At 41.6% G+C, this 26,510-nt stretch overlaps 1 protein-coding gene across 11 annotated transcripts in view; it reads right to left on the minus strand.

Moving 5' to 3' along the window:
- LOC124008875 (muscleblind-like protein 2a) overlaps positions 1-25,466 on the minus strand; it is a 74,710-nt gene extending 49,244 nt beyond the window's left edge. The window contains exons 1-3 of one of the 11 annotated variants that reach the window (XM_046320463.1): positions 21,247-21,562; positions 17,492-17,570; positions 9,134-10,022 (exon numbers count right to left, since the gene is read on the minus strand). In XM_046320463.1, coding sequence (XP_046176419.1) covers positions 9,134-9,307 — 174 coding nt within the window. In that variant the 5' untranslated portion in view covers positions 9,308-10,022; positions 17,492-17,570; positions 21,247-21,562. Of the gene's footprint in view, positions 1-9,133; positions 10,023-17,491; positions 17,571-21,246; positions 21,563-25,135 lie in introns of those variants that run through there. The other 10 variants (XM_046320461.1, XM_046320462.1, XM_046320460.1 and 7 more) reach the window with 10 other exon arrangements.
- Between the last annotated feature and the right edge of the window lie 1,044 nt (positions 25,467-26,510).

Raw genomic sequence — 26,510 nt, forward strand, 5'->3', positions numbered from 1 at the left:
CTATATACAATATCCCATAATGACAAAGTGAAAACATGGTTTTTAGAAATGTTAGCAAATGTATTGAAAATGACATACAGACATCTAATTTACATAAATTCACACCACTGAGTCAATACTTTGTAGAAACATCTTTGGCAGCGATTTCAACGGAGTCTTTCTGGGTAAGTCTTAAAGAGCTGGATTGTACAACATTGCTATGCCTACGTTGTGTTGTGTGCCTTGAGTAAATCTGAGCTGAAAAAAAAAAAATTCTGCCTATTCTATTACAACAACTAGAGCCGTTGTAATCAAAATTCTAATCTTAATTGGCGCATTTCAAACTGTCCTTTTATTTTGCGCAGCTGGGAACTAGTTCTGTATGATGGAGAGTGGTGGGGTCGATAAAGCAGGATTCCATTAATGTTTGAATCTCCAGTTTGGGAACATTTTGGCTCTCCAGTAGATTACAACGGTGATGGATAAAAATAGTATATTGCCACTGCTCAACGAGAATGGCCTACACAGCTGCCAAAACCTCAAACAGGTTGACACATTTACACTGAAATCACCCCAGTATTCCTACCACCGGAGCAAGACGGAAACTCTCACAAAAACACCACAACTTCGTCTCCACACTGCATTCAAGCAGTGGATTCTGACCGGGACAAAGAAGTTATGAGTGTTAGGTATGTTTATAGCCACGGATAAGCACCCATTCTCGGTGGTTGAGGGAATTTCAGCACCTCGTGAACGTGCTCAAGCCACCTTACGAACTTCACTCTCTCGCATCCATTTCAGTAAAAAGGTAGTAACCAACCCACCACTATTAAGGAAGCTAAAGCCAAAGTTGTAAATGAATTGGCCAATGCACCCTGTATTTAACTTACTACAGATGGATGGACCTCGAGGTCTTAACAGTGAAAGTCCATCACATTACCCCAGAGTGGGAAATGTAAATTACTGCGCTACAGACATGCCCCCTTTATGAGTCACAAAAGCGCATATTATAGCATAGGCCTATACAATGTCTGAGCCATGTTGACATATTGATTTCACACACATATTGCACTTTATATTCGTGTTGTTGAGTAATCGTGCGTTCTCATTTAAAAATATCCAGTGTTGGTATTCCTGACGGTGCTCCCATCAGGCATTATATGACTCATGATCATATATGGAATCAGGAATAGCAACACTTTGTATTTTCTTAAATAAACTCAAATTAACCACAGTAATGGTTGGCATTTCATTTTCCCGCTGTACCGAAACATGACCCCAAAACCAAAACTGCAATATTTACCGAAAAGGTGGGTTTGGTAAACTGTAAGACCCCTAGACATGTCAGTAACAGGTGGCACTCAACAACAGGCTATTCACTCACAGCCATTACGACACACATCACATGACTCTGGTATTTATGTTGTTTTCATAGATACAGTCTGTCCTTTGTAGAGGTCGACCGATTAATTCGGAATGGCCGATTAGTTAAGGCCGATTTGAAGTTTTCATAATCGGAAATTGGTATTTTTAGACACCAATTTGCCCGGAATTTTTTTTATTTTTTAAATGTCATCTTTATTTAACTGGGCAAGTCAGTTAAGAACACATTCTTATTTTTCATGATGGCCTAGGAACGGTGGGTTAACTGCCTTGTTCAGGGGCAGAACGACAGATTTGTACCTTGTCAGCTCGGAGATTCAATCTTGCAACCTTACAGTAAACTAGTCCAACGCTCTAACCACCTGCCTCTCATTGCACTCCACGAGAAGCCTGCCTGTTATGCAAATGCAAATGCAGTAAGCCAAGGTAAGTTGCTAACTAGCATTAAACTTATCTTACAAAAATCAATCAATCAATCATAATCACCAGTTATCTACACATGGTTGATGATATTACTAGTTTATCTAGTGTGTCCTGCATTGCATATAAATCGATGCGGAGCGTATTCGCGAAAAAGGACTGTCCTTGCTCCAATGTGTACCTAACCATCATTGCCTTTCTAAAAATCAATACACAGAAGTATATATTTTTAAACCTGCATATTTAGCTAAAAGAAATCCAGGTTAGCAGGCAATATTAACCAGGTGAAATTGTGTCACTTCTCTTGCGTTCATTGCATGCAGAGTCAGGGTATATGCAATAGTTTGGGCCACCTAATTTGCCAAAATTTTACGTAATTATGACATAACATTGCACAACCTTTAATGTACAGTGAGGCAAAAAAGTATTTAGTCAGCCACCATTTGTGCAAGTTCTCCCACTTAAAAAGATGAGAGGCCTGTAATGTTCATCATAGGTACACTTCAACTATGACAGACAAAATGAGAATTAAAAAATCCAGAAAAATCACATTGTAGGAATTTTTTTAATGAATTTATTTGCAAATGATGGTGGAAAATAAGTATTTGGTCAATAACAAAAGTTTCTCAATACTTTGTTATATACCCTTTGTTGGCAATGACAGAGGTCAAACGTTTTCTGTAAGTCTTCACAAGGTTTTCACACACACATTCCTCCATGCAGATCTCCTCTAGAGCAGTGATGTTTTGGGGCTGTTGCTGGGCAACACTGACTTTCAATTCCCTCCAAAGATTTTCTACGGGGTTGAGATCTGGAGACTGGCTAGGCCACTCCAGGACCTTGAAATGCTTCTTATGAAGCCACTCCTTTGTTGCCCGGGCGGTGTGTTTGGGATCATTGTCATGCTGAAAGACCCAGCCACGTTTCATCTTCAATGCCCTTGCTGATGGAAGGAGGGTTTCACTCAAAATCTCACGATACATGGCCCCATTCATTCTTTCCTTTACACAGATCAGTCGTCCTGGTCCCTTTGCAGAAAAACAGCCCCAAAGCATGATGTTTCCACTCTCATGCTTCACAGTAGGTATGGTGTTCTTTGAATGAAACTCAGCATTCTTTGTCCTTCAAACACGACGAGTTGAGTTTTTACCAAAAAGTTATATTTTGGTTTCATCTGACCATATGACATTCTCCCAATCTTCTTCTGGATCATCCAAATGCTCTCTAGCAAACTTCAGACTGGCCTGGACATGTACTGGCTTAAGCAGGGGGACACATCTGGCACTGCAGGATTTGAGTCCCTGGCGGCGTAGTGTGTTACTGATGGTAGGCTTTGTTACTTTGGTCCCAGCTCTCTGCAGGTCATTCACTTGGTCCCCCCGTGTGGTTCTGGGATTTTTGCTCACCGTTCTTGTGATCATTTTGACCCCACGGGGTGAGATCTTGCGTGGAGCCCCAGATCGAGGGAGATTATCAGTGGTCTTGTATGTCTTCCATTTCCTAATAATTGCTCACACAGTTGATTTCTTCAAACCAAGCTGCTTACCTATTGCAGATTCAGTCTTCCCAGCCTGGTGCAGGTCTACAATTTTGTTTCTGGTGTCCTTTGACAGCTCTTTGGTCTTGGCCATAGTGGAGTTTGGAGTGTGAATGTTTGAGGTTGTGGACAGGTGCGTTTTATACTGATAACAAGTTCAAACAGGTGCCATTAATACAGGTAACGAGTGGAGGACAGAGGAACCTCTTAAAGAAGTTGTTACAGGTCTGTGAGAGCCAGAAATCTTGCTTGTTTGTAGGTGACCAAATACTTATTTTCCACCATAATTTGCAAATAAATTCATTAAAAAAATTCCTACAATGTGATTTTCTGGATTTTTTCTCTCATTTTGTCGTCATAGTTGAAGTGTACCTATGATGAAAATTACAGGCCTCTCATCTTTTTAAGTGGGAGAACTTGCACAATTGGTGGCTGACTAAATACTTTTTTGCCCCACTAACAGGAATATTTAGACTTATGGATGCCACCCATTAGATAAAATACGGAAAGGTTCCGTATTTCACTGAAAGAATAAACGTCTTCTTTTCGAGATGATAGTTTCCGGATTCAACCATATTAATGACCTAAGGCTCGTATTTGAGTGTGTTATTATGTTATAATTAAGTCTATGATTTGATAGAGCAGTCTGAGCGATGGTAGGCACCAGCAGGCATTCATTCAAACAGCACTTTCATGCGTTTTGCCAGCAGCTCTTTGCTGTGCTTCAAGGATTCAGCTGTTTATGACTTCAAGTCCATCAATTCCCGAGATTAGGCTGGTGTAACCGATATGAAATGGCTAGCTAGTTAGCGGGATATGCGCTAATAGCGCTTCAAACATCACTCGCTCAGACTTAGAGTAGTTGCTCTGCATGGGTAACGTTGCTTCGAGGGTGGCTTTTGTCGATGTGTTCCTGGTTCAAGCCCAGGTAGGGGCGAGGAGAGGGACGGAAGCTATACTGTTACACTAGCAATACTAAAGTGCCTATAAGAACATCCAATAGTCAAAGGTATATGAAATACAATTGGTATAGAGAGAAATAGTCCTATAATCCCTATAAAAACTAACTACAACCAAAAACATCTTACCTGGGAATATTGAAGGCTTATGTTCAAAGGAACCACCAACTTTCATGTGTTCTCATGTTCTGAGCAAGGAACTTAAACGTTAGCTTTCTTACATGGCACATATTGCACTTTTACTTTCTTCTCCAACACTTTGTTTTTGCATTATTTAAACCAAACATATTTCATATTCATATTTATTTGACGCTAAATTGATTTTGATGTATTATATTAAGTTAAAATAAGTGTTCATTCAGTATCGTTGTAATTGTCATTATTACAAATAAATAAAAATACATTTTTAAAAATTATAAAATTAAAATAACATTTAATTTAAAAATAATAATAATAATTTTAAAAAAATTATTATTATTATTTTTTAAATTGGCCGATTAATTGGTATCGGCTTCTTATTGTCCCCCAATAAATCGGTATAGACTTTGAAAATTAATAAATCAGTCGACTTCTAGTCCTTTGTTGCGGTCACCCAACCCCTCCTCCTCCTTCACGGTCATGGTTCCCTTGGTTAGCATCTTAGACCGTAGTCTAACTGTTGTCAGGTTAGTTCAAAGCAAACCAGTAGCCTGTGACAAAGCGTGATAAAAGAGTAAGTCAGCCAGCTTAGGCCAATTCTGTAATCAAAACCAGATAACCGTTGTCATGAAGGTGGCTCACCTTTTAGCCAGGTAAATTGCTATGGCAACACATCCTTCAGCTCTAACCTTCTCTGGGGCAGGTTCACTCCAATTTATCCTCAATGTGTCTGTTAGCTCAAACCAAACCTAGTTTTAAAACCCACAGTGTCATAGTATCCATGCAACACAGAACTTCTGTCCATCGGGAGAGAAAAGCACCTGAAAGGACACACGCAATCCACAAAACAGTATGAAATGCTGAAACATTAAGACAAAGTCACAGCGGAACGGTGAATGTAACAAACGATGCCTATGACAGAATTAATTTATCTTGCACTTCTTGTTAATGCAAAGCACACAGAGGGTGAATGCAAAGCCTGCTGTTCAACCTGCCTCTGTAGGTCAAACCTGCCAGTGTTTATCTGGGCTCTGCTGCCAGTGGCCTGACTGGCCTCTGTCTCACTGCTCTGTCCCCGCACCATGGACCCTCTTGGGTCGGGTGACTGCTGTACCTCCAGGGGCTCTGCGATGAGGCCTGACTGTTCTGTTATGCAGCAGAGTGCCTCCACCTCACCTCTCTCTGAGGCTGCGCCTTTGAATGGATCCCTTCAGATCTCTCCGTGTCACGCCTCGCACTACAGACAGGCTCGATAACCTAGTCACAGATGGGGTTGCTGAGGAGGATCCAGGCAAGCATATATTCCAGATATAATAGGAGAGAGCTCGGACTCTTGACATTGGCCTGGCGGTGATGTCTCAACTGGCTCCCGAGGCACGTGAGGATATGCCTCGGAGGGACAGTTCAACAGAACAGGGTTCCCCAGATAACCACCAGTATAACACTGAGCTTACGAGGGTTAGGAGGACACACCGTTTCAACAGAGCGTAGCCTTGCAGTTTGTGTCTTCATATCTGACTCTGTGGCATCTCAGTATCTGTTTTACACTTCATATGAACAATAACACCACATTTAAAAATGTCAGTGACAAATCAAACGTTTCAATATAGCTTGCATCTCGACAGAACGTAGGCGAACACCCGGAGAACGGACGTCAGGTCCTTACGCGGCACGATTACAAATCGATCCCAATTGAAGTCAGCTGTACACCCATTAAGCTGTTGCAGGGTTTGACGGAGCCGGGCAGCTGTAATAGACCGCCAGTCAATTGGCCGATTGCTCTGCAATAACTCAAAGGGGCTTTATAAATACCAAGGGGGTTGCCAAGAAAACAGCTGATGGCCCCATAAATGCAACGCCATTTTCAACAGCGAGTTGCCTCAAATGATGTAGAGCTGCCAAGACACATGTAGTTATAGAGTGGTTACTGGGTTTGGTTCTGAACTGAAGCAGGCAGAATTCCACACATGCCAAGGAGGTGATGATCATTACAGATGATGACATTCACAATTTGCAAAATAAACATAGTATTTTGGCCCTAAATCTGGCTGGACAGAGATGTTGTATCATGTAGAATGCACATTGATCGTAACTCACACTTTAATAGGGTCAGCGACAGTGGGAACAACACCAGAAAAATAGCAGTTCTCAGTATTGGTATCATGTAAAAAGCGCATCTCACTCTTGTGTGAAACTCAAACCTTTGCCTTTGACCCAAAGCATGACCTTGAAGACCATTTTATAAACACTGCATAACCTTCTGGTTGGTGTCCCTTTAAAATTGCTGCAATAGCTCACACTTTCATCTAAAAAGCTAAGGCATTGTGACGTATGACTATTGTTCAGCAAGATACCTGCTCCAGTTTCTCTGGTCATTCATCATTGTCACTGGGTAGGTTTCCAAGGTTTAATCGCAGCTACTGCTACCACTGTCTTAAATATAAGGGAGCCTGCACTCCCCCCTCCCCACTGCAGTAGTTCGCTGTGTAATGTTATGTAAGGGGACCTGCTTTTAATACGAGGGTCTTAGCAGGTTTTTTTGTCCGGTTCTTTCATCTTGAAAGTTCAGGGTTTTATCTGCATTTGATTTTGTATTGATTCACTGTTGAATTATTGGTTTACGAGGCAGCATGATTCCAGTATCGGCCTAGGTCTTTTCAATGACTGAAACAAAATGTTTACACAGTGCAGAAGAAAAACCTGGATAAATAAATATAAAGGATAAATCCTTGAATGTGCCAGGTAACACTATCTGGATAGTCCCAAGTAGATGTTCAATGAGTAGCAACAACATTTCAACTAACTATCCACCAACCCTAACCCTTATCCTAAACCTAACCCTTCCGTAACCGTTGCAAGCATTTGCTTATCTACAGATAGTGTGTTTATCATATGACTATCTGTACATCTATATGGGACTATCCAAATAAAAGTGTGACCATGCACCATACTATTGTAGGTTTTATGCTATTGCAACAACTGCTTGCATAAGCCAAATAAAGAAAAAACATTCACCTTATTCAACATGTCGTTTTATGTGTCACAGCTGACACAGTCTAGAAATAGAACCATCGGACACCTCTATACCGGTCAGACGTTAGGTCACTAGTATAAAAGGATGGACGTGGAATGGTAACAGAGCTAAACGTATTAAAAACCCACCCCACAACTGGCAGCAGAGATCACGACAGAAGACCTTTCGCTCAATAGGTCAAGCTCGTCTTGACTCTCGCATTGCGTGGAGAACGGACACACACTAATTCGTGTGCCTCCTACCATCGGAACGGCAAAATGTTAAAAATTCATGTGTACTTACATGATACTGTGGTATGAATGATCTACGGCGCAATGCAGTTTACACATAACCTGCTCCAGATTGAGTCCCCTCATATTACAAAATTGTTATGTAATAGACCAAGCTCATTTTCTTCGATATGCTACCTTACCTGGCTCTGAGCCTTCTTCAACAGGCTCTTTTAAACGTATTATAACTAGGGAGTTATTTAACAATGATTAGGCCTACAGCAAGACATATCTATTCAAACCAGGGCAAAAGTGAAGCCATTATGAAACAAAACCTGGTTGTATAGCAAACTTAAAGAGTCTTCACTCTGTAGTGCCCAATTTAAATATTCAGTAAATCTGTTCCAATTTAATGAGCAAAGGATTTGGAGAGCGAGATCACAGAAGCCCTTAGAATAGTAGGGTCAAACTCAATCACCGTAAGGGCCATATTGAAAAAACAACAAATTCGTAGGCCAGACATAGCCCGTTTGTATTTAGATTTTTTTAGCCATTGTTTTACTTGAAGAAGTATGCCCCTTTATATAATGTCCATTAAAAACGTACATAGGATGCTGTATTGAGCGTTTCAACATTAAACAAAGGATAAATCATATTTGTCCAGCCTTTGCTGCTATGCTTGCAGAGGTGCATAATATGCTACAACCCTAAAATTATTTCAAAATGGCAAATAACAAAAACGTACCTAGGTTGTACATTTTTCGCGCTGCATGGATCACAGGAAGTTGAAAGCAGCTGTATGTTGCTGAAATAGGCCGACATGTTTATCCTTTGCATGGTGTTTTGTTGCAGGTTTAGTTTTTTTTGTTTATTCATTGTCAAGCTTTAAAAACTGAAGCCAGACTGCAACATTTTAGTAGCCTAGGACTTTGGCATGTGTCCATGCACTTTGGGAGCGTATCAAACTGTTGACTCATCATACTCACCGTGTGTCGTAATTTATACTCACGTGAATCCTTTATCTAATAACCTTTTGACAACCAATATGACATTGTCTGTGGTGCAATGACCTGGTTCCTACAACGTGCTTAAAATCAGTCAGTGCCCTTAAGGAGAACAGTTGGGGATGCTGCAAATGTTTAGTGATGATATGATACAGCACACTGGCGGGCTCATGGTTGTGTGTGTGTGTGTGTGTGTGTGTGTGTGTGTGTGTGTGTGTGTGTGTGTGTGTGTGTGTGTGTGTGTGTGTGTGTGTGTGTGTGTGTGTGTGTGTGTGTGTGTGTGTGTGTGTGTGTGTGTGTGTGTGTGTGTGTGTGTCTGGGAGGAGGTGTGTGTGGCAATGTACTGCCTTCGGTGAACAGAATAGGCCGGATAGAAATGTGTCACGGGCCAGATCCTGCCCGCGGGCCTTGTTTGACACATGTGCCTTAGAATAAATACTTCGCCTTTATCTCTGCTCTGCATTCCTTACCTTTAGTGAGTCAAAGCAGGCAATCACCCTTCCGTTCTCCACCTGGCAGCTTTTGGGTGGGTGCGCAAATTTGCATTCCTCGTCACTCCGCGAACATGTCCCCCTCTGGAACTGCCGGCACACCTCCAGCGTCAGCCATTTTGTGTCTCGCATCGAAGCAATATTTAAAGCCATAGCAATGCCGGGTGGGGTAAAGCTAGCCACTTGTTTAAGGAGAGGCTATACTCTAATGGCTCTTCAGTGTGCAAGAAAACAACTAAAAGTGTAGCAAAAAATAAAAGGTGTGGATCAATGAAAGTCGTTTGCCCTTGCAGACTTCAGAGCAGCAGAGCTGGTGGATTTGCAACCCAGATGTTGTCCCTGCTTGGGAGATGGCGGCTATCAGAGAAGCTGCCAATCAAGAGACGTCGCTCGTCAATCAGTTAGTCCCAGGTGCAGGCCAATGACAGGGCAACGGGGGGCATGCTCAGAGGCAGGCTGGACTGATGGACCGTCTGAATGTGGTGGTAGTGGGAAGGAAGGGGTAGCGGGGGGGAAGAGAATTGAAACTGGTGCTATTTCGAGGGTGATGGCACTGCTTGGGCGAGAATATTAAGTGGGTGTAGACGTTGGGTTGGTTATTGACTAAACTTGCCCGATTGAGTCAGTCAGCACTCTGTGTTTTGGCAGAGTGGCCAGACAGTTCCCCCAACCTCTGCAGTTAAAAATCGGTCTGCTTGGGTTTCTCTAGTGCAGCGACGGAGCCTGAAAAAGATGAGTTGGTAGGGCAGGGGCTGAGGTTGAGCTATCTTCTGTCACAGCGAAGGGAGGGAATGTTGCAGGCTCGGTGGAGGAGACGTGTAGGCAGGCAGCTCAAGTAAGAATGTCGAAGGCACTTTCTGTCGACGATCTGTTTGTGAGAGAGAGAGAGAGAGAGAGAGAGAGAGGTTATTTTTTGGAGGGAGTAGCTACACAACTGCCTGAAGCATTAATGCAACAGTCTTTTTTTATTTAAAGCTAAAACGCTTCATAAAATAAACTGGAAACGTTTTGCTGGGGACAGCATTATTTCCCCAAAACCATTGTGATACTTGGGTGGGCCGCTAAACAATGTTTTATTTCATGACATTTTTGGGATGGAAAAACACTGTGTCAGTGTAAACTTGAATGACTAAACCATACAAAGTAGGCTATGTAGAAATTTGAAAAAAATTCAATAAATTTAGCAATATTATACATTTTGTTATTAGACACAAGCAAAATAACACAGCATTAGCCATGGTAAAATGCATAAAATTGCAGGAAACTAGCTTTAAAAATCAGACAAATTTGGAGAAATTTGTAGAACTGCAGAAAATTTGCTTAAAAAAGCCAACTTTACTATACACGCCAAGATGAGGAACTTCTTGGCAAACAGGCCGATCACGCTCATTCCCACGCCCCCTGACATGCCCACCACCTAAGCCCCTTTTTGAGCTATAAAAAACCCTGGTATCGATGCAATAACAAGATTATAATCACGTTTGTTTCGGTGGAAAAAATATCATTCTAATCCATTATCAGGAATTGCGTCAAGCCCTCCAAATCAAAACCAGCTTAAGCTAGAAGAAAAATGTTCTTATCTCAATGTCATGGCCTATTCTGTCCTGTTCTAACTTTAACCCCAGTTCTTAGTGCTCTAGCAGACTTTACCAGCGGTGGAAAAAGTACCCAATTGTGATACTGGAGTAAAAGTTACCTTGTAGAAAATGACTCAAGTAAAAGTCACCCAGAAAAATACTGCTTGAGTAAAAGTCTTAAGTATATTTAAAACCAAATACTTTAAGTATCAAAAGTAAAGCTAATTGCAAAAATATCGCTAAGTATCAAAAGTTAAAACACACAGATTTAGTGAGTGAATTGGAACCCTTTCCTGTCCTGCGAAGCATGAGTACTTTTGGGTGTCAGGGAAAATGTTGTTTTCTTTTGAAATGTAGTGAAGATAAAGAAAAAGTAGTAAAAAATATAAATAGTAAAGTAAAGCAGAGACCTAAAAAAATGTATACTTTAGTACTTTACACCACTGGACTTTACCCCGAAAACTGAAGTTTGTGCCCTAGAAATGTAGGGCCTAAGCCAAACATTGAGAAATGGGATAGCAGTGTTTAGCCACATAATAACCAGGAGAATAATATGACTGTCAAAAACGCATCGATATAGAGACGTCTGGCGCCCTGTTTTTAGTGGCATGTGTGTGTGTGTGTGTGTGTGTGTGTGTGTGTGTGTGTGTGTGTGTGTGTGTGTGTGTGTGGAGCTAGGTAAGAGGAGGCTGGCTTGAAGTGTCGCGTAAGCCAACAGAGGGCGGTTGCGAGGTTATTCAGCTGCCACTTGGTCTGAGTTCCCAATCATTACTTTACGTCATTGTGTGCCAACTCGCCCGGCGCAGCCCCCAAGCGTGTTGAATACAAAGCAGAGCAGAGAATGGCAACGACCCCTGTGCAATGAGACAGCAAGAGTGCAGTAAACTAAGCCAGTGCGGGACAGGAGGGTTAAAGCCCCCGGGGTCCATCCACCCTGTCGAGTAATGCCGTGACGAGAGCCGCCAGCTAATAGAAAACATGCAGCGCAGCATTATTCCGGGAAGCCATCCAACAGGCAGAGCGAGAGAGACCAAGACAGATGCATGTGCCAGACACGATTACGCCACTGCTCGGGTACCTAGAACGCCTCAACACCCACCAGACAGGACCAGTCAAATTAGACTGCGGATCATTGATGTGACCAGTGGATTTTCAATTCATAGAGAGAGAATATAGGTCTCGCGGCTCTCGCTCTGCATCTGTTTTCAGGCACTGTCCTCCGTCTACTGGGGTTGTGGGGGGTGACTCGCTAGATCGGAAAAATAAATGGACATAGTCTATCCTTTAGCTTGCTTTTTGAACCCATTACAAACCGACTACTGCGCAGGGAGCCTGTTACCCCCATCTGGAAATATTTTCTGGTGATAACTAGGAGAGGGGGGTGGGGGTGGGGCAGGCGAACGAGGGTTGTAAAAACCTGCAGCTGCTGTTTCATATACCACAGATCCCTCCATTCAAAAGGCATAGGGAAAAATAAGTACAACAACACTAGCATAGTGAGCACACTGCACTCCACAATGAACAAGAGACATTGGTCAGACTCCATACAAACAAATAAACCTATGTGCAAATCATAGTCAAAACTTTGGGGAAGTAGCTTTAGTGGTCATGAAAGAAAGCAGGTCCAGACAGTAAAAGCCATGGCAGCAGCCTACCGTAAGATAGGCGCTCTATCTTTGATCGCTTGGTCCGATATCATGGGCAGTTGTCACATTCAGGTCTGCTTCAATATAAAGTTAGAATAAAAACAATTAAGAAAAAACATCACATTTCCATATCTATAACTATAACCATGCAACAAGGCTGCTGGTGCCAAGTTAAAGTAGGCCTAACCCATCATCAGCCATGATGCTCCATTTCTGGACATGAAAACCAAAATATAGGCATATTTTACAGGCTAATTTACAATATTATAGTCATGTTTCTCATTAAATAATATTTACAAATGAATGGCAAATGATGTCGTGTGTCATTTTGGAGACACTTTTATTGAAACAAAAATAGAATGTTTCTAAACACTTCTACATTAATGTGGATGCTACCATGATTACAGAATCATTATTCACGATTCAGTCAGAATTAAGTCAGACAAATAATCGCACCCCCACAAAAAACGCATGGGGTATGATATTTGTGCATCTGTTACTTTCTCATCTAGTTTAGAAACATATTCTATTCTTACTTACACTAAAGATGACTCCAATATTTACCATTAATTTATATTAGACAGAAACTAAATCTATATAACAACCTAAACAAACAGCAAACGCATCCAACCAATTGGTAGAGTCACAAACGTGATGTAGTCATTGCGTGCTAGGAACATGGGGCCAAATACTACACTTTTACTACTTTAATACACACAGATGAATTTATCCCAATACTTTTAAATCACCTTAAAAATGGGGAGATAATGTACAAAAAGTGCTGTAATTACTCAACTTTTCACTCGATATGGATGAAAATTACATGCTGACCACACAAGCATTGCAAAACTAATTGACACATACATGTTATTCAATCATTGCACCCGCCAACCAACGTCAACGAGCGCCAACGCTTCCAATCGATAAAATAGAAGTCAGTTCTATTTGTGACACTGAATGGGTCCAAGTCCTGCCTCTCCCATCTCCTCATTGGTTTATAGAAGCAGATACCCACATGGGTGATTGAAAGATGAACTAAGGTCGGTAGTGGTAAATCACCTTATTTTGAAAGTTAGTTGCCAATCGCTATATAAAGAATAAAAATCCTGGACGGAGGAGAGATGACTAGAAACTATTTTGTTGTGTGTGGATTAATTGTCGGAGTTGAGGACCTTGTGCATTTAAATAAAATAACAACTCAATGTTTAGAGCTCCATTTTAATGGAATGGTCTGCCTACCCATGTGAGAGAGACAGACTCAGTCTCAACCTTTAAGTCTTTATTGAAGACTCATCTCTTCAGTAGGTCCTATGATTGAGTGTAGTCTGACTCAGGAGTGTGAAGGTGAACGGAAAGGCACTGGAGCAACGAACCACCTTTGCTGTCTCTGCCTGGCCGGTTCCCATTTCTCCACTGGGATGCTCTGCCTCTAACCCCATTACAGGGGCTGAGTCACTGGCTTACTGGTGCTCTTCCATGCCGTCCCTAGAAGGGGTGCGTCACTTGAGTGGATTAAGTCACTGACGTGATCTTCCTGTCCGGGTTGGCGCCCCCCCCTGGGTTCTGCCGTGGCAGATATCTTTGTGGGCTATACGCGGCCTTGTCTCAGGATGGTAAGTTGGTGGTTGAAGATATCCCTCTCGTGGTGTGGGGGCTGTGCTTTGGCAAAGTGGGTGGGGTTATATCCTGCCTACTTGGCCCTGTCCGGGGGTAACAGCGGATGGGGCCACAGTGTCTCTTGACCCCTCCAGTCTCATCCTCCAGTATTTATTCTGCAGCAGTTTGTGTCGGGGGGGGGGGGGGCTAGGGTCAGTTTGTTATATTTGGAGTATTTCTCCTGTCTTATCCGGTGTCCTGTGTGAATTTAAGTATGTACTCTCTAATTCTCTCTCTTTCGGAAGACCTGAGCCCTAGGATCATCTGGCCTGATGACTTCTTGCTGTCCCCAGTCCACCTGGCCGTGCTGCTGCTCCAGTTTCAACTGTTCTGCCTGCAGCTATGGAACCCTGACCTGTTCACTGGACGTGCTACCTGTCCCAGACCTGCTGTTTTCAAGTCTCTAGAGACAGCAGGAGCGGTAGAGATACTCTGAATGATCGGCTATGAAAAGCCAACTGACACCTGAGGTGCTGACCTGTTGCACCCTCGACAACCACTGTGATTATTATTTGACCCTGCTGGTCATCTATGAACATCTTGGCCACGTTCTGTTATAATCTCCACCCGGCACAGCCAGATGAGGACTGGCCAACCCTCATAGCCTGGTTCCTCTCTAGGTTTCTTCCTAGGTTTTAGCCTTTCCAGGGAGTTTTTCCTAGCCACCGTGCTTCTATACCTGCAATTGCTTGCTGTTTGGGGTTTTAGGCTGGATTTCTATACCGCACTTTGTGACATCAGCTGATGTAAGAAGGGCTTTATAAATACATTTGATTGGTTGATTATATCCCAGGACAAATTAGCTAGCAACAACAAGCTAGATAAATAGGACAAATTAGTTAGAAACTGCAAGCTAGCTAGCTAAATTTCCATAAATGTTCATTTATGAATTTCCAAATTATATAATTGGTTCAGAGTTTGTTTTGATATTTCAACCTGATAAATTCAGGACAGCAGTATTACAGAGAGCAGTAGCAACATATTTGCAGTTCTATATCGCTAAAGTTATATCTTTAGAAAAAAACTAATTTTATAGGCAAGATGCTACACCGCAGAACAATCTGAAACTCATCTCTCCGCCCACTCATCTCAGTCAATCATGGCTAGCGGGAAGGTTCCTGACTTTCTTTGGCCAAACCAATCAGGCTCTTAATTTAAAAACTTTATTCGTATTTACAGATGGCATAAAAGTTTGTTATTAAAGGCGCATGGAAGTTCACATGTTCGGGGAAGGCATATATGGCCAAAAAACACATTTCAATAAAAATACAAATAAATTATGTTCAAATGGCTCTCCTGTGAAGTCGTGTCTTGAGACATATGCCTAGTTTCCTGAATCGGGTTACATATCGGCCCAACCCTAGTGTGTGTGGTAAAACACCATCCTGTTATCTTGGAAATTGGCCCACTTTAGAACCACACTGCAAATATGAAATGAGATGCATTCTCTCTCTGACACCAAGCCTGCAGTCTCAAAGGCAGGATTTAATTCCACAGCATCTCCCCAGGGACAAGTGAGTCGCTATGAAAGAACCAGGTAAGAGCCATGTCAGATGTGACCTTTCACTATTAATACCTTTTTATTTTTAGAATCATCGGCCGAACCACCCCCCCCCAAAAAAAAGATGGTCTCATTTTATTAGGGGTGCAAGACAGTTAAAGGATACGGTTCCTGGCAGCAAAATGACTTCGCCTCACTTGGGTTTGTTTTACTGGTTGGTACAGAGCCAAATGGATGTGTTACATTGTAATATACTATACTAGGCCACCGTATAATTCAAAATTAAATAGGCCTAAAAGGGAAATTCAGGATTTTGGCAATGGAGCCCTTTATCTACTTCCCAAGAGTAAGATGTACTTGCGGATACCATTTGTATGTCTCTGCAGTTTGAAGGAAGTTGCTAACTAGTCTATGGTATCTGCTAGAATGCTAGTAGATAAAGTACCATACATTATGCTAACACTAGTTAGCATTGGCCCATGAAATTACCTTTAAATTCCTTCCTACTGGATGTAGAGACATTTTCTTGTGTTTTTAATTCACGCATAGCCATGGGCACACTCAGATACCATTTACAAAAACGAAGCATCTGTGTTTAGTGAGTCAGCTACAGCAGAGGCAGTAGGGATGTTCTCTTGATAAGTGGATGAAATTGACAATTTCCTGTCCTGCTAAGGAGCATTCAAACTGTAATGAGTACCTTTGGTAGTCAGGGAAAATGTATGGAGTAAAAAGTACATTATTTTCTTTAGGAATGGAGTGAAGTAAAAGTTGTCAAAATATAAATAGTAAAGTGCAGAAACCCACATGTAATACGGTGCAGGGCGAATTTGCCCCATGATGCTGATCTTGGGTCAGTTTAGCATTTTCCTGAATAATGCTTAAAAAGTTGGGATTGTGTAATGCATTACTGCATTTAATCAGCAATTGTTTATATATTTTTTTCTACGTTTAATTGGCTCAGAAAAATTATTTTGCTCCTAAATCATGACAGGCTGAATCATCATCATCATTCAGAAGCCAAGTATTCCTCAATTTCCCGGCATCAGCAATCCCCACAAATCGATGTGTTATTTGAATAAATGTCTGGGTTACAGCATAAGCTGGGCCAAAGTTGCAAAATGCTCTCAAGCTTTTATTGTCATGGAATTTTGCTAAAACATTCAAACAAAATTGCAACACAGTTTCTTCTTTCAATTGTGTTATGACCCCATATCAGGGTGAAATAGATAAGAAAAGCAGAAAGGCATTTATAATATCAGATTACCAGTGTCACATCTTATTGGCCTACTCTAACACTCTTCATTCCTGGTTCAGAAAATACAAAAGAACACAGATAAGAAACCTGGTAGCCTACATATCATGAAGAATGGCCTGAAAGAAAATCAGGTTACTTGAGCGCGAGAGAGCTCATACAGCCATACGATATAGCTTAGCCCTAGCATATTACTGAACCCGTGTCTGTACTGTAGCCTGGCCTAAACTAGCCCATGTACAGTATATAGGCTACATATTCAGTGCTTTCAGAAAATTCACAGCCCTAGACTTTTTCAGCCTGAATTTAAAAAAGATGAACATTTTGACACACACACACCCCACCCCATAATGTCAAAGTGGAATTTGTTTTTTCAAAAAGTTTACAAATTAATTCAAATGAAAAGTTGAAATGTCTTGAGTCAATATGTTATGGAAAGCCTACATAAGTTCAGGAGTAAACATTAGCTTAACATTGCATGGACTCACTGTCTGCAATAATAGAGTTTACAATTATTTTTTTATGAATACCTCATCTCTGTACCCCACACATACAGATAATTGTAAGGTCACTCAGTTGAGCAGTGCATTTCAAACAGATTCAACCACAAAGTCCCAGGTTTTCGAATGACTTGCAAATGTAACCTTCATTTAACTAGGCAAGTCAGTTAGGACCAAATTCTTATTTACAATAAAGGCCTACCCCGGCCAAACCATGACGACGCTGGGCCAATTGTGCGCCGTCCTATGGGACTCCCAATCCCGGCTGGATGTGATAAAGCCTGCGAAGAAGAACACCCATTGGCAGATGTGTAAAGAAAAAAATGTAAAAGCAGACATTGAATATCCCTTTTGAGCATGGTGAAGTTATTAATTATAATTTGATGGTGTATCAATACATTCACTACAAAGATAGAGGCATCCTTCCTAACTCAGTGGCCAGAGAGGAAGGAAACCGCTCAGGATTTAATCATGAGGCTAATGTAATGGTGACTTTAAAACAGAGTTTAATGGCTGTGATAGGAGGAAAATGAGGATGGAGCAACAACATTTTAGCTACCCCACAAAACTAACCTAAATGGCAGGGTGAAAAGGAAGCCTGGACAGAATAATAACAACCTGTTTGCAACAAGGCACTAAAGTAATGCTGTAATTAGATATTTATGCATTTAATTTTCAATAAATGTGCGAACATTTCTAAAAACATGTTTTTACTGTCATTATGGGGTGAAAGACAAAAACAAATATTGAATCAATTTTGAATTCCGGCTAACACAACAAAATGTGGAATAATTCAAGGGGTATGAATACATTGAGGCTAGCCTAGCAGACACACCTCCAGGAAAGAGTGCTGATGAGGACGAGTGGAGGGACAGATGGTGTGCAGATAGGTAGGGCCATGCGACACCCTTGTTGTGACCTGCACAGATTAGTCCTGTATGCCCCCGCCCAGCTCTCTCTTGGTGCTTTCAGGACAGATTGATGTGCGCAGTGCTCAACAGTCAAGCTTTTTTTGGGGCTTTCCACTACAAAATAAAAAATGACATATGCAACAAAACAAAAAAAATATCCCACTTGGTACACTGAAATGACAGGCAACCTTTAAAAACTGTAGTTAATCACTCTGTTGCCTGAATAGAGGCAGGCAAAGCCATGCCATCCAGTAAAAATGCAATGTTTTACCAAAGAGCAGCTAGCCTAACCAGTCAGGAAAGGAGACCTAAGAGCAGGCCAAAGATTTGTGGGGACTGGGGAATGCTCCATGTTACGACAAGACCTTGATGGATTACAGTTACTAAGGCCAGCTGGCCAAGCATTATCTTGGTCATCTCCGAATTTGAATGAGAGCAGGCCAGTGCAGGATTCACTCAAGTGAAAGTCATTAGCTTGACCTCTGAATACCACCCATGTATCCTATCAGCTGTGTTCGTCTCCCCTGGATGTTGTCAACCTGAGAGGAAGGCCAAGTATACACTTTACATCGTTTTCCAGAATACAGACGATCTTATTAAAGCACCAGCTAGGTGTTAAACAGCAGGTCTATAACAACCAAGCAAATGAATACCTGCTCTTTTGAATTGATTACAATGCAGACATGGCAATCCACCATATATTTGCATATGGCCAAGAGGAACACAAGTAGGCCACATTTTCCACGGCGGCAAAGAGTGCGAGTGTGCTTCAGTGGAATGAAAGTAAAAATGTCCATCGATTGGTTGTGGAAAAACAAGAGTAATAGTGCTGTTTTTTTCTGATCAGGCTGGTTTTAAAAAACTATGCTAATAATAATAGTTCTAAAGAGCATATATGATGACAGTATTTTGTTCTGAATTTCCATATGGTCAACTGCCGTATCGTGCAATCCATTTGCTGAAAATTCCAACATAAAAATATAGCCTAGGCTCTTTTTTTTGTTCTGCAGATTTCTCTTAAAAATATCTCGTTAAACTCACAAATTAAAAGTGCATTCACATCACAAGGGAACGTATTTAAATAAGCTTAACTTGTATACCACAATCTCCTGCAAGTCTACACAAACGTCTTACCAATGCATATTTTCAAAGCTCAACTCATAGGCCTGCTATTAAAATATTAGGCTAGGATAAAAATGGGTGGAAATTAAAGTATGCCATCCTGCAAATTGATATTGGCATTAGCTACAGCTCTTGGAGCTTCAAATTATCAAATGTTATTAGCGTAAGGGGAAATGAGTGACACCTAGCTCAGCACAGGTTAGCGGACTAAGCTAAGCAGGGAACTGGGAAGAGGCAAAGCAGAGAACATTTAACAAAGTCAGCACAAATGTGCACCTCATATCCTAATTGCCTTAACTAAAACTTGGTGACCGCAATGGTCATCTCATGCCACTGACACAGGCAACTGGCCTATAGGATATTTAACCAATCCCCTGCACTGATTAGGCCATCTACAGCTCAGTATAGATTGGATAGCCAATGAGAGGGCTGGATTTGAAGTGTATGTAGCCTGTAACAGACAGGAGACCTATTTGATGTGACGGTCATCAACTTTCCTGACTCAAGTACTAAAAGATGTAGGTACAACTGTACATTCACACAAAAGTTACTCAGGAAGAAATGTTGTGAAACTATTATATCATCCAACTTCACATAATCCTCTAATAACCTGTCTGTATTTTAAAATTGAGCATTTATCTAGCATTTAGACTTTTCGGTAGTTCTGGAAGAGAAAACAACTCAACAGTCAAACTATGACTCATGACCAACTAGCAGGCTAATTCTCAAATTACTTCCAATGTGGCCTGTTCATTTTAAAGCAGATGTATCCTTTCACAGAAAAGCCATGCTAACGTGAGGGCCAAATAATGCAGCGTTCTTTTCACAGCACACACACACACACAAAACCAGTGCTTGGACATTAAGAGATCATTTTCAAGGTAACGTAGATTGTTGTTGATGTTTAAAAAGGTCTGGAGGAATATTTTTAGCTGAAAGCTCCCAAACCTTTAAAATGGCATGGCTAATTACCTTTCTGTGTCAGCAGCGACAACTCACGTGTGAATCAATTTAGGGAGGGAGTTGCTTGGGCTTGCAGCTCTGGCCTTCTAATGAAGAGCCATTGCAAGTCTGTGACGTTACTGTTTTTTGTTGTTCATTTTTGTAACAGGAAGGGCTGAACGGTCTTCCATTTCAGAAAACACCCACTTCCTCCTCCACTGCCCCCCTGTGACTGCCAACTGTTAGACAGACACCGTTCTAGTGTTTTCCTGCTTGTTTCCAGGCCGCACCGGTCAACATGTACAGCTCCCTCCCATACTAGCACACTACAGAGCAGTGGATAAAGAGCTTACTGTGGAGTGTGGCTGTGGACCTCCTATGTGATAATAAAATACGTGGGACCTTCTTAAAATAGTAAGAAGCCCAAGCAAGGCAAATTAGGGAGCCAACCCTCGGCTCTGTTTCAGGTCCACCTCCCGTGCAAGAGAAAGATATTTTAGCTACACCTATGAACTAACTGCATTGAAAGTGAAACTCTTTTTATATGGCAAACAATATCCTGGCATAAAAGTACAGTTTGAAACAGCCTATGAAGCAGACTACAAATAAATTGGGCAATTCTTTCTCTCTCTAGGAGGTCCACGTGCTCTGAACTTCATGGAGAGAGAAGTCTGCATAATTTGTCTGCATCATGAAGGGAAGGGAGAGGCACTGTCTGTCTGTGGTAGTTCCCCTCGTCATCAACAAGTCCCAATACAAGCATGAGAAACTCAAGCGGCAGTAACCCGCAAAGTGCTTGTTAGACCATATCATTGAGTTCCCCTCTCTCTCACGCATTTGTGCTCCCCCTCTTTCCCTCTCTGTAGCTCCCTCTCCCACACAGACACACTCTCTTTCTTTCCTTCCTACCCACCCAGAATGGTATGCACGATACTGCAGCAAACTACTTTTTTTTAAATGATCAGAGAGACGTTCTTCCCACCTTGTTTTTTGCTGAGTCCCGAATAGCTCTGTCGTGCCTCTCTCTTTAAGACACAGCATAGATAGACACACCAGGTGCAGCTGCTATGCCTCGGAGTAGTTCCCCTGCTTCAGCGTCTGGAGCTAATGACCACGTGAACTGTTGTCATTCCCTGCGAGGAGCTGCCGAGTGCTGCAGCAGCCAGAGTCCCATGCCTAGACAGGGATTTTTTTTTTCTCTTTCTCTCTCAGCCACGGAGGGGAGCGGAGCAGGCAGACAGGAAGCAGAGCAGTGTCTGCTCAACTATCTGGCTGAAACACTTCCAGCCATCCCCCACAGCCAGCCCCTTCCTGCCTGCCTGCCCAACCGCCTCCAGCCAGGTCCGCCCACTCAGGGCTCAGCCCAATAGGAAAAGGGATATCAGGGCATAGCGCTTTTCTGGTTGGCTCGTAGGGTACTGACTGGCAGGCAGAACTCAGAACAACCCAATGACACAGACACTGCTGGATCTTAAAGGTATTTCCCCAATTTCATGGCCAGCTCAATTGTTGCAAGCCATCCATCCCCCTTTTGGGCATTCCACGAAGGACACATCTGGCTACAAGGCAACCGACATGAAAAGAGCAAATCCTCCTCTGTATCACTATAAGCAAAACAAAAACACAAAGTTGATATAATAAAGCTAAATACCTGTATGTAACCTATTTATAAAGTAGTTGTCTATTTTAAAAAGAGAGACGGGGCGTATTGTTTTTTGTTTTACACCCGTCTGATGTGAAAGGATCTGATGTAGAGCATAAGCTCTCCCCACCTGCACTGTAACATGACATAAGCTTTGCAGCATCCCCTCAGGAAAGAGAACATTGTCTCTCCTCTTCTCCCCACCCCACCCTGGTGACGACACACACAGCAGCCTATTTAGTATCACGTGAGACCTGGTGGATGGAGCGGCAGCAGCACAGAACTGATGAGTCAGAGCCCCGGCCGGCTTCATGATTTTTCGATTCCAATACAACACAAGAGCTGTATTCTCTCCCTTTCTCTATCCAACTCTCACTCTTTTTATCTCACTCACCCTCTCTGCGTTGAGCTCCCACTCCCATACATGGAGTGAAGATTATGTGGTAGCCTGAGTGCTTTATCAACAACATCGATGAGGCTAGACATGCTCTTTCCAGTCCACCGCCAAATAAACCTGATAACCCTCAAGGCTAGCTCGGACAATAACACCTAGTGCTCTAAAAAAAGAGGAACAGATGTTTTTTTTCTGTTTTTTTCCCACCACCCAAATCGGTGGTGTGGTGTTAATCTATCCTCCTAAACAAAGTGAATTGTGTATCCTACCTCAGCAGTTGACAGACTAAAAACAATTATAGTAGCGCCATCCACCAACATCATCGTTGCATGCGACCCACCCATAGACCGTAATAGGGGACCCAACTTACAGGGTCATATTCATTCGTGTAGCAAAAGGTTTTGCAAACACAAATGTAAACAAGCGTTTCTTATTGGACATATTCAGGTAGGTCCCTCCAGTTTCAGCCTGTTTGTTTCCGTTTGGTTTGAGCGAATAGTGATATAGAATCTCTACTCTCATCCCTATGCTGAGAGAAGGGGGGGCTGGAAGTGACAGTTTGCAAACTGTCACGATACAGCTATGCTTGACAACACTAGAATGTGCTTCAGACGGAGGTGGAGAGGAGATGACTGCAGGAAAACATAGCCTAGGACCCTACTGGGGAGCAAGTGGTCCTAAACGAAGTCCAATATTCTACCTAATCCAAATCACTTTGTAACAATGGGATACTAGCCTTAAAGAAGGTAATGTTGCAGAAATACATTTCCAACAGTAAGACAAAGGCCTTGCGGACAAACAAGTCAGGCTACTTCCTTCCCACCACGGTAGCCCCTCCCTAACCTCTGTCCTGGTTCACCCTTGTGCCCAACTGTGATATTAAATAACAGGCTATTAACGCCACGTTTTTTTTTTTAAATGGAGGAAGGTTTAGAATTTGAGGGAACATTTTTTGCCCTTGTTTTAAAGCAATTTCCAAGAGAATTTCATGAACTTTATAGTGAATTTTGGCAAGGAAACATTGTTAGGCTAAATTCTTACCCTGTTTTCATATAGTAATAGTATATATTTTTTAATTGCACTGTTGAGGAAGCTTGCAAGCATTTAATTGCACCATTTACACTGCATCCTGTGCATATGACAAACATTGATTTGAATTGGATTTTTATAGCCTATGGCTAAAAGAGGCAAGCAGACCAATCGTTCACATAAAATAAAGGGTGTGGCATCTCTCTATTTCCAAGATTTGAATAAAGAAAATAATGGAAACCAGTGAAAGCTCAACGATGACATGCTGCCTTCCTGTTGTTGGCTGTAATTAAATAGCAAGAGGCAGAGTTGTGTTTCACTTTGAACCTCCTGGATGAAGGACTTTCTGAAGACCAATGAATACATGACTGAATAAAATGTACAGAACACTATAGAATAGAGTGAAATGAGATAGGTTTACACTACATCCGAATACAGCTATGTAACATCGTTCAGATGACTGACAATACAAAGAGGCTCCATCTTGTTGAATTGTTCATTTGCCCCTGCTATGTTGCAGAGCTTCAAGTCTCAATCAGCAGTGGGTTTCCATGGATACCTAAGATGGACAAAACAGATCCACGGATAGACCTATATAATCCTCTGTGAATCTCATCAACAGTTCTTTGCAATTCATATTCATTTCAGGATCTCTCTTTTTGGAAGACACACAAGAACCTGTTATTTGAAGGCTAGGCTATACCATTAATTACAGATGTCTAAAGTCCATTGCCTAGCAATTCTCCAGGACACTGAGCAAAATAACATTTGTTAACCCAATTAAAAAATAAATAAAATGTTTTTGTAATATCGGGCCTCGGCTATTGCATTAGTTTGACATCTGAAATCTGTATTCTGCCCTGCAAACATGAACATCAGAACAATAAAACAATTATGAGTCACACATGCATAGCCTAACTGTTTATTGAGCCTTACTAAATAAATCATCCTCGATCAGCATCAAATCATCTTTGGCACATTAACACACAAGCATAGCCTATTGACCTTCACTCACACTGTACAAGAAAACTGGGTGAGTGAGTGAAATTTTGTATGTCTAAGTCATAACATATATGTTATATGTCAAAGTTATATAACCTACATTATGTTTACTTGACATACAAAATTATGTATGTACTGTTACTGAGGCTGATTATGTCTGCAAAGCACTGTCAATTTTGCACCTGAAAGAGCCATCTAGGAGATGCTCAACCTATCCTAGTAATGAATAGATCATTTTTCTCTTTAAATTGGACCAAGATGTGGCCATGGAATTTAATTTAGGTAACTAGCTAGTTTGCATCGGCTTTGGTATGGCAACATTGGCTTGCCAAAGCCAACTATCTAGTCAACAACAACATAAATAACAATAGTGACACGGACAGCCACCTGAAGCTTTGACACCTCAATAACATGTTGAGTGCCGTGAACTTAGGAAACCGTTCAAGCCAATAGTTGGAAGCTACCTCGTAGGGGCAATTTAGTGCTAGCTGACAACATTGGCTAACTGAAGTAATATATATATATTTTTTCAATCTGTCAACTCACTTTGAAAGCCTACGAGATGCTAGTAAGCTAATGTTAGCTAACATTCTTGTTGGTGTAGCTGCGGAAAAACGAACTAACGTTCGCTCGCGCCGGTAATAACATAGCTAGCAATCTATCTATGTTGGCAACCACGGTCACAAAGCCAAGCACAAGGTGACGAGGTAAACAAACTGGCTAGTTAACAGGTAACTAAACAAAATCGTAACGACCCAAGTAAGAATTTAGCGAGAATTTAGCTATTCTATGCTAGCTGGCTACCTGCTCACCTGTCGCATCCAGCTGTACTGGTCACCGCGCGCAGTCAAGAGACGTTCATCGGCCCACGCGGAACAACTCCCATGAAAGGTAAAATAATATTGAATATCAAGTTGCAAACATTCCAGTCGGAAAATAAAAATAGAAACTCGGTAAAGGCAGAAATTATTTTTTTCTCACCACTAACTACTTTACAGTAAGGCTATCGTTGTTGCACAAGCAACAAGCTCTTTTGCAGTTCAGTCACAGACAAGAAGGGGTAACCCAGACTCGTCACAGGGGCTATAAAGCTGAAGCATCCATTTAGAACGTTTTCTCTCCACCAAATATGGTAGTGAGAGGAAGTCCTGTGGCAGTAGGAGCGGATGGAACTAGCTGAAATTGGTCTGACGTTCTTCTAATTTTCTCATCGATTAAATATCTGATCTCAATGTATTTTTCTGTTCCCAAAACTATATTCTGTTACGAACACTGTGCACTAAGTTTTATAGACTTGACGCTTTTCCAACGTTTTAAATTGCGTTGTTTAGGAGTGCAAGGTCGAATCGAGTTTCTGCACACGCGCACTTTACAGAGGAGGCGTTCCCTAACGGAAATATGCAAATACATGCTACAACGCCAGCTCGTGCTTGGATTTTCCCACCTCCTTGCTTGTTCTGCCCCCTATGCTTCATTTTATCCCGCCGTAAACGACACAGATGAACTATCTTAGGTTATTTATAAATATCTTTGGTTCAGGGATGGCCAAAGAATGGTAAAGAAGGATGCACTTGACTACAGCGGGGTAGTGGTATTATTATGTATTGCATGTATTAGCACTCAATTTTGCAGTAATTCTCATTTTCACAGTTATTCATGTCAATTGAATTTGTTGTCCAACAAATTGAAATAGATTATGTTTAGATAAATATCACCATCATCCTACCAATAGCTGTACTTGGTATGGTCCAAAATGAACGTCAGCAGCACAGGGAAGGGCAAGGGGTCCGCTTGTTGCCTAGGAAACAACTGTGAATCTCCCGGGACAAAATATTAAGGTAGCTACTGTGGCTACAGATTTTAATAAACAGGAAGCTCTTCCAGTGCCACTGGGATTGATTATTCAGGATTTTTGCAAGTCATTTAATATTTATAATTTCGTAATGTAGTGTGGTTAATCGACACTGAGCTCAACATTGATAAATCAAAAAATGAACATCACTGCCCATCTTCTCTGCAAAACTATAGGTGTTGATTAGTTATTAAAAATATATTAGTTATCAGAGCAATTTTATTTTTTCATAATTGTTTTAGTTTCTGTACAGTTTATTCACTGAGATTCTATTTCTCTGCTTTGAGTATGTTTATTTTACACACACAGCCTACACACAAACACAAT

Source organism: Oncorhynchus gorbuscha, linkage group LG21 (genome assembly GCF_021184085.1).
Source record: "Oncorhynchus gorbuscha isolate QuinsamMale2020 ecotype Even-year linkage group LG21, OgorEven_v1.0, whole genome shotgun sequence".
Classification (NCBI taxonomy): Eukaryota; Metazoa; Chordata; class Actinopteri; order Salmoniformes; family Salmonidae; genus Oncorhynchus; species Oncorhynchus gorbuscha.